The sequence below is a fragment of the Balaenoptera musculus genome, chromosome 1, assembly GCF_009873245.2.
Source record: "Balaenoptera musculus isolate JJ_BM4_2016_0621 chromosome 1, mBalMus1.pri.v3, whole genome shotgun sequence".
Taxonomy (NCBI): Eukaryota; Metazoa; Chordata; class Mammalia; order Artiodactyla; family Balaenopteridae; genus Balaenoptera; species Balaenoptera musculus.
The window spans coordinates 32,136,052-32,151,846 of NC_045785.1; the positions used below are offsets into that span (position 1 = coordinate 32,136,052).

Below are 15,795 nucleotides of genomic sequence, written 5' to 3' on the forward strand. Positions count from 1 at the left end.
CAGGGAGAATGTATAGAGTTATTTGGATAGCAGTGAGCACCTGACCCAAAGGTGAACCATCCCCATGCTGTCCAGTGACCTTTGACCTGTGTAGTAGCCTGGGTTGAAAAGATGATCTGGGCCAACCAGATTCCTCTTTCTCAGGAATTTAGAATTGGGAAACAGGGGCTGGATAGTCAACTGTAAGAACAGAAGCCAAGGATGCTGCGAAATACAGTTGGCTTCCAAGAGGCCTGGATGGGCCTTAGCAAGCTGCAGTTACGTGCAACATAAATCTAAGAGGGGGCAGAAACTCTGTGAGCAGAATGAGCCCATCAGCATAAAGATGGAAAAGGGTTTCTGCAGAGGGCAGCAGAGACCCCATGAAAGAGAAGCCGTGCTGCCCTGAGAGGGAGCTGCTGCTGGTCCTGATAGTTTCCCAAGTCCTAGCTGAAGCCTGGCTATAATGCCCATCTCTAAATTTCCATGAGATTCTCCACATTGCTTCAACAAATGCCCCTCAAAAAGGTGGTGGCTATTGGATTTGTTTGACTAGCAACTTTTCCCACCCTCTCCTCCTAGCAACAGGCCCTGCCTCCCTGGTCACAGGAATAGGCATGTGACGCTGCCCAGTCATATAACTCTATTTCCCTGGACACAGTGATTGAGCCACAATGGGGATGCGACCTCAGCTGCGCCACTCTTCCGGACTCTTGTACAGGGATGCTGGGAGATTTGGCTCTGTCTTCTCTGGGGTTATTAATCTGGGACAATGTGAGCTGAGACCCATCTTTCCCTGTGGCAGGAGAAGCCCATCTGAAGAGGACTCAGGATCCCCACACCTGAACTGCTCCCCCTGTGGGCTGGTCTTTAGCAAGACCAGGGGTGGAAGCCACCTCCTCCATGAAGCCTCCCTTCATCCTTTACCTGTCCCCCTCCCCTTCTCCTCCCCTACCTCTTGGCCCCCCCAGGCAAGACCCTCCCTCCTCTGATGCCCAGAGCTCAAGGTTTGTTACCTCCCTTTTCACATCTAGATTTGGATTCCCTCCCGTGGATGAGGAAGCACTATGAGCAGTGGCCTTGAAGTTAGGAGACCTGAGTTCAGGTCCCAGCCTTACCATCCATTCTCTAAGCCTTCATTTCCTGTCTTTTTTTTTTTTCTTTCTTTCTTTTTTAAACAGAGACTTAAATGTGTGTTCAGTTCAGCTGACAGGGAATCACATGGGAAGCTCTTTGGTTACTATGATGGACTGTGTACACATGAGGGGCCAATTGTTTGAGGTCTGGGAGGGCTTCACAGAGGAGGAGATCATTGAGACAGGGACACGGGTGGCCCAGGGAGGGGCAATGGCTTGTGCACAGGCACAGAAGCCTAAGAGATCCCTTAGGGAAACAGAGGGCAATTCAGGGTGGCTCAAGTGCAGGAGCGGGAGGTGGGGGTTAGAGCAGACTTCTGAGGTCAGCAAGGGACAGATCATGCAGGGCTGTGAGGGACTTCGAAGGAGCTTATTATACTGAGGGAAGAAGGGGGGCATTGGAGAGTTGACATGGTCAGATTGGTGCTTTAGGAAGATCACTCTGGTTCCTTAGGGGCAGATGGTCCAGAGGGCAAACTTGAAAACAGAAGCTGGACTGACCTGTGACCTCAAGACAGGCAGGAACTAGACTCCCTTTCCCCTCAGTGTGGTTTCAGCTGCAAGTAGCAGACCCCCCCCAGTTCTCAGGCTTCTGAGTCACCTCCTTAGGTTCATGGTTGCCCTGAGGCCAGGTCAGCCTCATTCCTCTGTCCTAATTGCTTCCTGTCAAGGGAGCTGGCCCCCTCCAAGCGTCCTTGAGAAAACCCTTGTAAAAGTAATTGAGCGTTTCAGGAGGAAGCAGGCACCTCCAGCTGCCACTGCACCTGCCCCCCGCCCCCACCCCGGACTCCCTGCAGAGAATAGCGCTTCTCTGGCTTTAGCGGGGGCGTTCTGAGAAAAACACTTCACCACCAATTCCCATCCCCACCCCACCACATTTGGGTCAGTGTAGGGTGTCTCAGGGCTCTGGGCTCCTGTGGACGGTGGAACAGTGTCTGCACTACACAACACCCTTGACCAGGAGGGCAGGTAGAGGCTGAGATCCAGGCTGGCTGCCACTTGCCAAGCTGTGCATCGTGGCATGACAAGGCTGTATTTGTTCAGAAAAGGGGTATATTTTTCTCATTAGCCCAGTTGAATGCATATGGGACTGTTACACTCAAAGGGGCACCTTTTCCTAATTCGTGCAAAGAGCCCCAGATGGACTACTTGTAATCCTGGCTCTCAGCCTTTCTCCCCGCTGCCCACTATCCACTCATCTGGGCTCTCACGATGCCTTCCACTGGACACAAGGAGAAACTGAGTCCAAGGTCTCCTGCCACTAGCTCCCTTATGGGGGAACTGCTCTGCCCACAGACCCCGCAAATCAGTTCTGGTCTGGCCATCGATGAATGGACCATGGGCTCCCACCAAAAGCTAATCAGATTCTTTCTCCTGAGAACTGGATTAAGAGACACAGAAAGGAATTGTCAGTCTCTGGTGAGCCTGGATATAGAGTTGGAGAGGCAGCCACTTTGTGTTGGGAAACCATGGACGTCTGAAGAGAAATTAAAGAAGAGAGCACAGATGTGAATGTTGCCAAAGGGATGAGAACCCGCAGGCCCAGAGATGAGAGGACACAGGCCCCACTGACAGCTCCAGTTCTCCTGAGGCCCAGACATTCTTGAATTTCCATCTTTAGGGTCCCTTGTAATCTGCTCACCCCTTTCTCTGAACTAGCTCTGTTCCACGTAACCTAGAACAAGGCCCTCAGCCCCAAGAAGGATGCTGAACTTCCCCCACTGTGCGAGCTCCCTCAGGCCTCTTCTCCCCCTTTCCCCTCACCCCAGCCCCATCTCAGCTTAGGGAAGAGAAGGAGCCCTCGGTATGGTCACACCTTTTATTCACTGTCAGTGAAAAAAAAAATACACCACACAGCACAGGGTCGAACACCGAGGACACTCACTGCAGGCACAGCCTGGAGAAGCACATCTGAAGGGGAGAGGGGGCCAGGCTGGAGAATGAGCTGGGAGGCCCCCCTTCTGCCACCCAGCCCCCCTGCTTCTCCAGGCCTCCACACTCCTGCAGCCTCCAACAAAGCAGGAAGGGCCATACACCCTGGGGGGCCCAATCCTGCCCCCAACACTCTGGCAAAGGTAAAAGAAAACGCTGAAAAGTTCAGAAAAAAAAAAAATTCCATATTTTTCTGAGACTTTTCAATTGCATATTTGAATTATTTGTTTTTCAAAACTGATGAATAAAATATGTAAGAAATGTATTCATGCCCCCACAGTGATCTCTAAGGTCAGCACAAAGCCTCACCCAGGGTGGATCTTCAGGAAATATTTGTTGCTTTAGTAAATTTTTGTGTAAAAATATTTAGTGTCAGCTTTCTACCCTGCCCAGCTTCTTCTCTTCTCTCTCTTTCCCTTCTCTCCCCTCTCCTCCTTCTCTCTCTTTGCAGCAGGATGAATTTCTACCTCTAGGGACTCTGCCATTATCAGGAAAAGATTCAGTGCCTTTGCTTATGGGCTTCCTTTTTCTTAACTTTTGGTTTAAACGTAAGTCATATAATCTTGAGTACAGCTCAAAAGACTAGAGTGGCCATCTGAAGTTGCCCTTGGTTGTGACTTTTAGAGATAAGAAATAAGGGCCCCCCTTCAATTAGCCCAAAAGGATGAATGAAGACAGAATACAGTTAGAAGGCAGATTTGGGGACCTTGTCATTCACAGAGTTGCTGCAAGAAGATACAGAACTTCAAAAGAGAGTTTGGATATTTCAGCATTTTAACTGTATATTTTTGTGTCTAGGCGAGTCATACTTCAGTCTCTGCTAACCCTGTGCTCTGTGGCAAGTCCCTCTTAGCTGGGGCAGGGATGGGAGGCCTGCCTCTCTTCTCAAGGCAGGGCCGGTGCTCTACCACAGGAATTCCCAAGCACACAGTCCCTGGGGACATCCAGGAGCAAGTGGGAGCAAGGTCTGGCCCGCCTGTGGCTCTTTCCATCAGCAAGATGGTGGTCCCAGTTCCCAGCCTGGCACTATGTGTTCACACTGCTGGGATGTCTGAGAATCTTTGGCCTGACCATCAAATATCACCCATGGGTATATGTCCAGAAGCTTGGAGTGATCACACATGCCTTCATGGGTAGGACTTGCCCACCATCTAGGAAAAAACAAAACAGTTCTCTCAGGGAGGAAGATAATAAAGACAGTGAAAGAGGCTTCCCGGGTTGAGTCAGAGGTCTCCTAGGACAGCACTGACCTGTTAGCAGGGCTGCCCAGAAATAGAAAATAACACGCTTGAAAATGTGGGGACTTCAGTCAAGCTCCTATTTCTTTATGGAAGACCACAGCCTCAGAAACTTCTTAGCAGGAAGCTTGTAAAAGACCAAAACCAACTTAGCTTGTCCTACAGTCAACCTCTGTACAACTCAGAGTCAGAGGAATGAGCAGGGAAGACACTCTGAAGGGAAGAAACCCTCGTAGAGCCCTGGGTTCAAGTCTTGGCACTGCGCCACCTCCTGACTGTGCTCTTGCACAAGGAACTCTACTCTGTGCCTCAGCTTCTACATCTGGAGAAATGGAATGAAAAATCCTATTTCCCTAGGCTATGAGGATAGAATGAGAGGGGTCAATGCAAGCCTTCAAAAGCCATGAAGTTCTGTGTGATTGTGAGTTAGGTTAGAGTCAACGTTGGGGGGATAAGAACCCCACTTTGTAAAAAGCCTTCCACTGGAAGTCTCAGCTGAGCTGGGCTGTTGAGCCCCTATGTATCTCTGGTGCTGACTGACAGCACAAGACACACTTAATGGCCAGCTCCTGAGAGCAATGAAACATCCCTTGAGACATTACTGGATAAAAACTTGCTGGTTACTGCCCAAGGATGTGAATTCCCCAGTCTTACCATGTGGCTGGTCATTGGCAGGATAAAAAGAGGGTGGCAACCCAGCAGACTTGCCACCCCTAAGGGCAGCAAGAAGGAAAGTCTAATAGAATTTGAGACCACAGGTCAGCATCCCCAAGAGTTTCCACCTGCAGAGACGGAGGACAGGTGAGCACTCAAAAGTAAGAGATATGCTGCATCTCTTTCCTGAAGATACAATCCCGCACCACCCAACCCAGCAATCATTCCCTGCTCCCACCCTGGGCTGACAGCACCTGTGTACTAGACTATTTTCACCAGCAGTTCAAGAGAAAATCTACTGTCACTGCACATTGAAGCTAATTTCTGATTACAAGCACAGGAGAAAGTAAAGTGAAAGACTTGATGAAGAAGCAAGATTAATTTTCTGGCAGTCAAAGCATGCAGCTGTATAGCTCATGGATCCAAAATTGGAAAGCAGACATTGGAAAGCAAAGCCAGTGCACTTGGAAGATGATAAATTACCTGGTGGACTTAGGATTTGGGGTTAGAAAAAGCCTTTCAATGGAGCATGCCCAGCACATTTTTAGGCATTTGGTCCATAAATGCAGCCTGGCAGCCAAAACAGCGGCCGGCTGGTCCTCTTCTTCTAGCTCTGTCTGCTTCTGTAGCAGTGAAAGAATAAGCCCATCCTTAAACTAGACCAAATCCAGATGTGGGAACTACACTTGTCTCACTCTTGGCAAACCTTGTGTTCTCTGTTTCTGAAGTCAGCACCTAACCAGAATAAGTGCACAGTAGAGACTTGCTCACTGAATTGAAAAAGATCATTAAAAAGGAAGCAGCAGCAACTGCTGACTGTGACAGCTCAGGACTTAGCCTGATAAGAAAAAGTGTCATCTGGTAAGTTGGGTGATATTTTCTCTCTTTTTTTCTCAGTTCTTTTTTCTCCCTGAAAATTAGCATTTTCTGTATTCATTTAATCATTTTACAAGAAACCAAGTAATATAAAGTATGTTTTAATATCCTTGACTAATAAAATGATTTTAGCTCTTTTAAAGGGTACTAAAAATATAAGCATTACATAAATTTCAATTTTTCTTAAAATTCCCCCTGACACGGTTCCTAGACTTCCAAACACTTTTCATTTCATCCTTCTGCAGCTCTGTGTGGCGCTGAGCAGAAAGATTTAATAGTTCCTCTCAAACTAACCAGCCTCACCGCACCCTCGGCTCACCTGTGCTCAACATCCCTGTCTGAGACCCTGACCACTAACTACCCTACGAGCTGCCGGAGGGCACAGAATGAGTCTTGTAAACTACCATAGCCTTAGCACCTAGAGGTGCCTGGCACTGAACAGGTGCTCAATAAATGTTAGCTGAAGAAAGGACTGAATGAACACTCCAAAGGCTGGGGCCAGAAGGGCCAGGTAGACATGTGGGGGCAGGACACAGACCACCTTTAAGGGATCTGGGTCCTCAGCAAAGGACAGACCCAATTTGGCCCTTTAACTGGGGTCTGTGGGACCACATCCTATAAAGCACAATCCCAGGAAGAACAGAATTTCAAAGCAGAACCCAGCCCCCCTCCTTCACCCTGCACCTTGGGGCAAAAACCAACTCCCCTATGCCCAGTGGATGTTGATTCTGGGCCAAGACTGGGGCTGGGGCTAGACCATAGGGTACCTGAGGATCTGTCTCTATTCCAGAGTCAGGTGGTCCCTCAAGAATCTTGACTGAGGGGAGCAAGGACTTGGGCAGAGGGGTGGGTGGGCCAGAGAGTGAGGCTGGAGTCCCCCTCCCCTTGGGGAAGGGCCAGCCAGAGGTCACTGGGTTGGGAGGTGGCCACGCCCCTCCTGGCCAGGGGCCCCGCCCCTCACCAGCCTCTACTTCTGCATGTCACACTGCAGCAGCAGCACAATGGACGGGTCACTCTTGGCCGCCTCCTTGAACTCCTCCAGTGTAATCTGGTCGTCCTTATCCTGGTCCATCTTCTTGAAGATCTTGTCCACACGCTGCTGGGGCGTGAGCCCGTCCTGGTTCATGCGCATCATGATCACGGTGCCCACCATCTTGTAGATAGCCTGGTGGGGCAAGGAGGGAGGGGTGAACACTCACAATGGGGAGGGAGGATTGGGGGTGAATGAAAGGGCCTGGGGGTGGGCATGGAGAACACTGGGAGGTGTGAGGATACTGGAAGGTGACAAATGGTCATTAAGACTGGATATTTAATGAGCATCTCACACCAAACATGTCTACTACCCAACTCTTCACCTCCAACTCGCTCCTGCCCCAGCATGCCCTGTCTCAGTGAACAGCAAATTCATTCTTCTAGATGTTCAGACCAAAAACCTTGATGCCATTCTCGACGCTCCTTTTCTCACACCCATATCCAATCTTTCAGCAAATCTTGTCAGCCTTAATTTTGTAATAGGTCCAATAACCAGCCACTGCCTACTACCTCCACTGCTCCATGGTTGTTGCCTCCATCCCCTCCTGACCGGACTGCTGTGTAAGTCTCCAAACTGGTCTCCCTACTTCTGCTGCCCTCCCACCCCCTATTCCACACAGAGAATAGAGAGAGCCCTTAAGGGCCTCCCATCTCACTCAGAAGAAAGTCAAGTCTCTACCCCAGACTATGATGTTAAGAGACGGACTCCTGGCTACCTATCTGACCCCCTTCCTACCACTCTCCCCTTGCTAACTTCTCTCCCACCACCCTGGCCTCCTGGCCACTCCTTGAACACTGAAAACACAGTCTAACCTCAGGGTCTTTGCATTTATTGTTCCCCATGCACAGATCACTCTTCCCCCAGGCACCTACGTGGTTAGCTCCCTCACCTTATCCAGGTCGCTGCTCACCTTTCACCTTACACAAAATTGCTTTTCCTCCATCGCGCTCTCCCCTCACTTTGCTTTGCTTACCTTCTTCATAACACTTACTGCCTGACACAGCATAAGTTTTGTTGTTGTTAAATTTTCTCACTAGAAGGAATGTCCCATGAAACCAAGAACTTTGAACAGTGCCTGGCACGTGGCAGGCACTCAATATACATTTGTTGAAATAATAATGAGTTAAGAACTTAGACTCTGGAGTCAGACTCCTTAGACTGGAATCATGAACCGCCACTTGATTCATCTCCTCATCCGTAAAATGGGATTTCTAACAGTACCTACCCCCTGGAGTTGTTGGGTAAAGCACTATAGCACAAGACCTGTCCCACACTGAACGCCCAACCAATGCTACCCACTGGATCCTGGGAGGAGGGAGGAGGGGGGTGGTGGGGTGTCCCGAGGTGGCTTCCGAGGCCTGAGTGGAGGGTGACTGGAGAGGGCGGTGCCAGGGAAGGGCCCCGCAGCGAAGACAGGTAGCGCGTCACCCCAGCACACCCCGCTCTCTGGGATCCGCCCCAGCGCACCTCGATGATCTCCAGCATCTCGAGGCGCGTGATGCGCCCGTCGCCGTCCAGGTCGTACATCTCAAAGGCCCAGTTGAGTTTCTGCTCGAAGCTGCCGCGGGAGGTGACCGAAAGGGCGCAGATGAACTCCCGGAAGTCGATGGTGCCGTCGCCGTTCTTGTCGAAGGTGCGGAAAGCGTGCTGCGCAAACTTGGAGGCGTCGCCGTAGGGGAAGAACTGAGGCGGGGACGCTGGAGTTGCAGCACAGCAATGGCCTCGCGCTCCCGGCCCGCCCCCGCCCCGCAGAGTGCCTGGCCCCGCCCCCGCCCGTCCGGCCCGCCCCCCGGAGTGCCTGGCTCCGCCTACCTTGATGTAGAGCTGCTGGAACTCCTCCAGGTTGAGGATGCCGCTGGGGCAGTCCTTCAGGAAGCCCTTGTACCACTGCTTCAGCTCCTGCTCACTGAACTCGGTGTTTTGAACCAGGTCTTCCAGCACCTCTGGGGCCAGCTTGCTGTTGGTCTTCCCCATGGCAGGGCCTGAGGGGACAGGGAGCTCCCTCAGTTTGGTCCAGGGCAAGGCCCTCACCTCAGCAGCCTTCCCCCAGGTCTCTGTAGGACAAGGCTCCCTTTCTCCACCACAGCGCCCTCCCATAACAAACTCCACAGCCCCACAGCCAGGACCCCTCCTTCCAGAGAAGGGTGGGTCCCCCTCCTCTCACCACCACCCTGGACAACCCCCAACTCCTACAGCTGGGCTGTGTCCTTTCACCACACCTCTTCCCATAGGATCTCCTACCTCCCCCCCCTCCCCCTACACACAACTGGGCTGGGGGCTTCCCCTCATTACAGGGCCTCCTCTGTCTACAGCAGGCCCCGCCCCTCTCCTCACAGCAGGGTTCCTCCCCTGGAAACCAGGATCTCTAGCCTTCCAGGTCTCAGCGCTCCTCCTTCTCACTGACCAGTCTGCATGCTACAATCTTCATCCTCTCCTCTCCTCTTTACACCTGCCATGGCTCCCTACACCCGTAGGAGAGAGTCTTAATCCTCTCCTTGCTATTCAGAGCTTTCCGGGCTCAGCCCCTACCCACCTCTGCAGGCTCCTCTCCTACCAGGCAGGTTCCTCACATGCTCCCCCTGCATGTCTCCCAAGTTCTTCCTCAAGGCCTTCCAGGCCACCCCAGCAAGAAACTTCTCTCCCTCCTTCCTCTGTACAAATAGAAGTCCTAGCTGGTAGCACTGATGACGCTGCTTGCATTCTCCTTTTCATTAGTTCGTTCATTCCCTGAGCATTTATTGAGGTTGACTGTGTGCTAGGCCCTGTGCCGATGATGGGGATAAAGTCGACAGGAGCCAACCTTCACTAACTCATAATTGGGTCAAAGAGGTAGACGGCTGACTGTAAAGGGCCTTCAATCCATGCCAAGGAGTTTGGCCTTTACCCATGGGGGACAGAAGCTCCTGGGGTTTTAAAGCAAGGGTTAAGAGGACCGCATTCATTCCACAAACACTTATAGATTACTTACAATATGGTGCTGGGGACCCAGAGAGAAGGAATGTGTTTTAGGGTTTTTCCTTTGGCTACAGTGTGCAAGATGACCTGGGTGGGGGAAGGAGGGAGAGCAGAGAGGTCCTGCTGCAGAGTTCAGGTGAGAACGATGACACTAGGGTAGGGGTGGTGGAGGGATGTGGATGGACTGAGAGATGTTAGGAGGGGGCCTTGGCAGGACTCGGGGACTGACTGGATGCGGGGGTGAGAGGGACAAAGGAATTGCGGCAAATGCTCAGATTTGGGGCTGAATAGATAGAGGTGGTGTTGCTGAGAAACAGGTTTGGGGAGGATGAAGAGTCAGTCCCCAGTGGGAACATGAGCCCCTCAAGTAGCCTGTGCCCAAGGAATTTTTTGCAGAGGGAGGTACAGGCCCTCCTCATGAAGCCTGGCTAGAGTGAGGCCCCCACCAGACCCAGAAGGCTGAGTGGACATTCAGGAATGTCCCACTAGAGCCCAGGTTTCCCAGGACATGGCCTGGGAGGTGAATTTGACCTGCCTGGAGTCTCTTTGGAAGGGTGCCAGACTCCAACCGCAGGGTAGCTTGTCATGAAGACACTCTGGAAAAGGAAGCCCTCAGGCTGGCAGAAGAAATTCTACTTCCACAGCCCAGTGCATGCCACTGTGTCTTCTACTCCTTACTGCTGGGAGTGCCCTGGACAACTAGATCTGAGATCGCTCAGGTCCACGCCCCTTCCCTTGCTGTGTGATCTCAGTGAGTTACAGGATAGCTCTGGGCCTCAGTTTCCTCTACTGGACCATGAGGCAGATCAAGGAGCAGTAGGGGTAGCAACATCCTCTCCCACTTAACCAACCCCAGAGAATGAGGACTCCTATATGCTCCCAGAAGAAGGCAGGGAGAGGGAGGTGTGCCATCTTCAGGAGCCTAGGACTGTGGGGTCCAAAACGGCTGCCCTGGGGCCAGAGTCAAGGGTACATGTGGAACACGCATGGGCAGAAGGAGGCAGGCTCCATCCTCAGCTGCCCCCTCCTCCAGCCCAAAGCACACTGAGGGCTCAGGGTATAGTCAAGAAAGCTCAAGAACCCAGGGGTGGAAGCGTCTTACGGGGAAGGCAGAGCCTCTCCCTCCGCTGCTGTGGGATGTGCCTGAGTGTCTGCGTAAAGGGCTGGGAGTGGGTGGGAGCACATCAGCGTATGAGACTGCAAATCTGCCAGAGCGCACACGTCTGTGTGTGTGTGTATGTGTGTGTGTGTGAGATGGCGTCTGTGTGGCTCTCACTTCCTGCCCCTTTTTTCCTCCTTCCCTGTGCTGCCTTCCTACCATTTTCTGTCTCCTGGGGCCATACCTGTACTCAGTGCCCATTTGATCCCAGGCCCACCAAGGACTATGACTCCTCCTTCATCTCTCTTCATTCCTTCTAGTGCTCTTAGGTCAGCAGGCCAAAGCTGGTGATGCCCTTTAAGATCATCCCCTCATTTTAGTGAAAACTGGAACCCAGAGAGAGGAGAAAACTGGCTGAGTTACACCCAGGCTGAATCCATGCCACCTGCCTGGACCACCCTCTCCAAATCATGGCTACTCTTGTCTAGTACAGACTCCTACCTGCCTTCCAGGAAAACCATAGCTCTGATCTCCCCCTTGGCCTCAGTGGGACCATCTTGGTGGCTCCAGGCCACAGTATCTGATACCCAGGAAATATCGACCCTTTGTGGTGGCCCACCAGTGCTTCTGACTCAGCACATCTACAGCCAGACTCACTTCAACCTGTGATGGTCCTCCTCTCTCCATTGCCCTTCCTTCCTTCCCTCCCTCGTCCCAGTGGGGAAATGCGATCATAGTTACCCTTAGTTTCCCCTCTCCCTTTTCCCTAGGTTCAACTTGCTTCCAAGTCCTATTGTTCCTTCTCTTGAAGTGTTACTGGAACCTTCACCATGTCCTCTCTCCCCACATAGTCAGGGCCAGGGGCACAGCCAAGGGGGCTGAAACCCAGCTGGGGCACTGCTTGCCAAGCCATCCTGTGGGCTCAACTGCCTCGGAGGGAATGTGTTTCTTTCTGATTCCTCTGTTCCATGAGAATGTCTTTTCTAGTTTTGCCCAGAAGTACAATATAGGCTAGGGGTGGCCATGCCCATGGGCCCCTGAAACTCCAGAATCCTCTAGAATCTGGTGTCAAGGTGTCCACCTGTCTTGCCTCACCTCCCATTGCTCCCCTCACAACTACATACTTTCAAGTTAGTCTTCTCACAGCCAGAACCTACTTCAACTATTGCTTAGCTGTTTCCATCTTCCTTAATATCCTCTCTTCTCTTTGGGGCTGATGCAGCTATAATCAGCCTTCAGGCCTGATGAAGCCCACTTCCTTATTGATCAGCCTCTCCCAGCCTGGAGAGTGGACAGTCAGAAGCATGGACTTGGCATTCTGGGCATGAGTAGACCCCGTGAGGCCATGGACTTGAGCCCCACAGGTGCGTAGACTCCAGAGCTCTCTGACCCTCACCTGCTGCTCTAGAATTCCAGAATGGAGCCTGATTTGGGAGAGACTTTTGCATTATACTCTTGTCTGAGCTAGAAAAAGTTCTCCAGGCCTTTTGCTCCGTGGCAAAGAGCTTATTCCCTCCCGATATAACCCAGTCTGTTTGGGAGCAGCTTGGACAGTGAGAAAGGTACTTCTCCCCTTGTTCCTACTTGCCCTCTTGTAGCTGCCCCACACAGGTTGCCACTCTGCCCTCTGTGGCAACACAGAACTGCTCTGCAGAGACCTAAAGGCCACATCTGGAACACAGAGATGTTCAGTGAATGTCCCTTTGTGGATTATATGCAAGGGGCAGAACCCCCTTCTTTCTCCTTGGAATGGCGTCAGGCTGTTTTGTTTATCTGTGTTCTCCTGCCATTGCTCCCACTTAAGAGACAATGGAACCCAGACCCTAGGAAAGGAAGAGTTCACCCAAGGTCAAGTAGAGCCTATCAGCAGAAAGGCAAAGGCCAGAACCCACTGGGGGCATGTTCTGTTGGAGCTGTGGCCTGGCTGCACGTGGGCAGGCTCTTCTTGAGAGCTGCCCTCCAGCTGTGAAGGAGCTGGCACTGCCCCATACACAAAGCCGCTGCCCTTCTGGGCTCAGAGGCTTCTTTCAGAGGGCAGGACTCAGGGTTGTGGGCTCCAAATGGGGAGGTGGCAGGGAGGGTGGGAGGGACTGAGGGAGGCAATAAGCCCACACCCTCACCCAGCTTCAGAGGAGCTGGTGCTGAGACTGTTGCCATGGTGACAGCAGCTCCCTGGTCAGGAGATTTTTCTCTTTCCTCTCCTCCCTTTGCTCTTCTCCAAGCAACGGCCATAGCAGCAAAAGCCAGGTCTTCTTCCTCTCCTTATTAGTGAGAGACAGGGAATGATAAACAAAAGGTGGGCCCTGTTGAGCACCTCCACCTTGGAGCTGCCCATGCCATGCGGGCTGATGGTCTAGGAGGGACTCCGAACTGCTAAGGAGGAGCCTGGGCCTGGACAGTATGTGGGAAGGGGTTGGCCCGTACCCAGGCCTGGGTAAGAAGCAATGTCCTTTTGGTGAAGACTAAAGCCTCCTTTCTGAAATGTCCTAATGGTTCAGGGTAAGAGAGAAAGCGTCCTGTTTTCTCATAATCAACCACAGAACCAGAGTGCGTCAGTGTTGGAAGGCTGTCCAAGATCATCTCATCAAGTCCACTCTCTGTCCTGCCCACCCTGCCCCCTGTTACCCATCTCACGAAGGATCAGAGAGGGAAGTGACTTGGCCAAAGTCAAACAGCAACTGAGGCAAAGGCAAGATTTGAACCCCACTCTTCTGTCCTCCAGGTTCAGGCTGCCTTAGGGAAGGAGCAATACAGTCCACACGGAGCTTTGGCACGATCTCTACTGAGACACAGGAAGATAGGAGAGAGGGAGTGGCTGGGAGCAAGAAGGCCAGAGAGGGTACGAATTAGAAAGATATTTGAGAGGTGGAATGAGAAAACTTGGTGCTTTGGCCATGAGAAGTCAGGGGAACGGAGGAGGTTGGGACCTTGGCAGTGGTGACTGAAAGGTATGGATGGTCTGCTGGGGAATGGTGTCCCTGATTTATCTTGAAGCCAGGTGAAAGAGGCCAAGCATGGGGCCTCTGCCTTGCACTGAGACCATGGGCAGGGGGGCCTGTTGAGAGAGCGTCACAAGGAGGAGAACTGGGTGGTGAGCCTCTTCCCTCCCCCAGGTATGCTGTGAGCTCTGTCACCTTGAGGGGTGGAGGTGGGGACAGTCTGAGGGGACAGTGTGAAGTGGGAGTGGGCTCTCTTTGGAGGTGGAGGCTGTCTTTTGGGGCAGGGACATTGCGATGTGACGTGCAGTGAGCTGCCAGTGGGGCTGGGTAGGGTGTGGGTAGGGGCTATCTGTGGAAGTGGGAGGTTGCCATGGGGCTGAGCGGACTACCCACCTGCAAAGGAGGGAGGGTGATGGGTTCCTCTCTAGCACCAGCAACACCACACCCCCGTGTGTGTGTGCGTGTGACTGTGTATTGGGGGCCAGAGCAGTGGTTGCTCGGGGGGAAAGGAGGCAGCTCGGCCTCCTTCCCTGGGACCTGTGGGGCGTGGACTGGAGTGGGGGTCCCCTGGCCAGGGGCGAGCCTTCCACATGCTGCCGCCTATGCTGGAACCAGGGGCCAGGGAGATGAATCAGAGGGGGCAGGAGACGAGGGAATGGGAATGAAGAGTGGAGGGGGAAGGGACAAGGGCCTCCACCCGGCCCTGCCCACGTTACCTGAGGCCGTTCGCCGGGTCGCTGGATGACTCTGAGCCTCGGCGGGCCGCGGAGACCGAGACTGGCTCGCGGGCCGGCGGCCAGGTTCTCCAAGGTCCGCGCCCGAGCCGCCTCCCAGCTCTTGTATCACTATGTGTCTCTCAGAGGCGACACGATTTGCATAAGCCCCGCCTCATCCCGGGCAGATTGGGCGTTGATTGGGTCGGCTGAGGCGGAGTGGCAGGCGGGGTTTCAGGTGGGGACCTGGTGCCCAGTGAGGCCCGGCTGCAGGAGAGCGCTCCGCCCGCCCGCCCTGAGCTTCCCAGATTAGCGAGGAAAGAGCGGAGAGCTGTACCCCCATCTGTACCCCGTCCTGAGGCTCAGACCCCGGGCCATCGTCTCAGGTTAAAAGTGTCCACGATTGAATTGGATTCGCAAAAACAACCGCATGGTTGCTATGGAAACGGAAGAGCCAAAGCTGAGTCTCTAAGCCTTTCCTTCTTGGGCCCCAGCGGGGGTGGGGATGGAAAAGAGGATGAGTCACAAGATGTGACCCCCACCCCCACCCCATATCCCACCCCAAATCGGAGGAGGGCAGCGAGGAGCTGAGTTGGGGAGGGAAGAGATGAGGCGGTCAGCAGCCCACGCCTTCGCATCATCCCCTCCCCCAGCACACCCACTCCCCTCAAGCCATGGCGGGTGGGCGAGGATGGCGAAGTACCCAGCCTCTACCTAGCCCCATGCTAGCCGTGGGCCCCCTACAGCCTCTAATTCCGATCCCTCCCTTCCTTATTTCTCACGGAGTCCCAGAGGCCTCCCGGAATCTCCCCCAGAAGGATCTGCCTACCTCATGAACCCCTCCATTCCCCACCCTCCCGTCTTCCCGTCGCGTAGACGAAGCCTGTCCCCAGCCGCCAGCCTCCGGCCTCTGATGTTGACACAAGCCAGAGGCGGTTTACACTGAGTGGGTCTGGAAGGTTTCAGGGCCCTGGGAACACCTCCTCCCCGCACTTGGGGGTCTCCCCAAAGCCGGGCCCGGCCGCCCCAGCTGCAGTGGCAGCTGAGAGCTCCTGACCCAAGGCAACGAGAAGGAATCATTTTACTCCAAACTGGGGGCGAAAGGGGAGCAGATAGCCTCAGGTTGGGCCACGTGCGGGGGAGGCACTTCTAGGCATCTGACAAAAGTAGGGCGGGGCATCTGGGGATTGGTTGAATCTGAGCCCGGATGTTGAAGAGCTGGGGCGGGGGTGGGGGGAGGC

At 53.3% G+C, this 15,795-nt stretch overlaps 1 protein-coding gene across 1 annotated transcript; it reads right to left on the reverse strand.

Annotated features, from left to right (window-relative positions):
• Positions 1-5,832: 5,832 nt before the first annotated feature.
• On the reverse strand, positions 5,833-14,711 carry HPCAL4 (hippocalcin like 4). The gene is made up of 4 exons (XM_036829387.1): positions 14,558-14,711; positions 8,661-8,830; positions 8,316-8,531; positions 5,833-6,980 (listed from the first exon to the last, which is right to left on the reverse strand). The coding sequence occupies exons 2-4, from the start codon at positions 8,820-8,822 to the stop codon at positions 6,783-6,785; spliced, it is 576 nt and encodes a 191-aa protein (XP_036685282.1). The 5' UTR covers positions 8,823-8,830; positions 14,558-14,711; the 3' UTR covers positions 5,833-6,782.
• Positions 14,712-15,795: the final 1,084 nt, after the last annotated feature.

Excerpts from the sequence above, each read along its gene's own strand:
- HPCAL4 (XM_036829387.1), bottom strand. The coding sequence starts at position 8,822 with ATGGGGAAGACCAACAGCAAGCTGGCCCCAGAGGTGCTGGAAGACCTG. Across the intron at positions 8,532-8,660 it reads TCCAGCAGCTCTACATCAAG|TTCTTCCCCTACGGCGACGC; the intron begins GTAGGCGGAGCC and ends TCCCCGCCTCAG. Across the intron at positions 6,981-8,315 it reads AGATGCTGGAGATCATCGAG|GCTATCTACAAGATGGTGGG; the intron begins GTGCGCTGGGGC and ends TTGCCCCACCAG.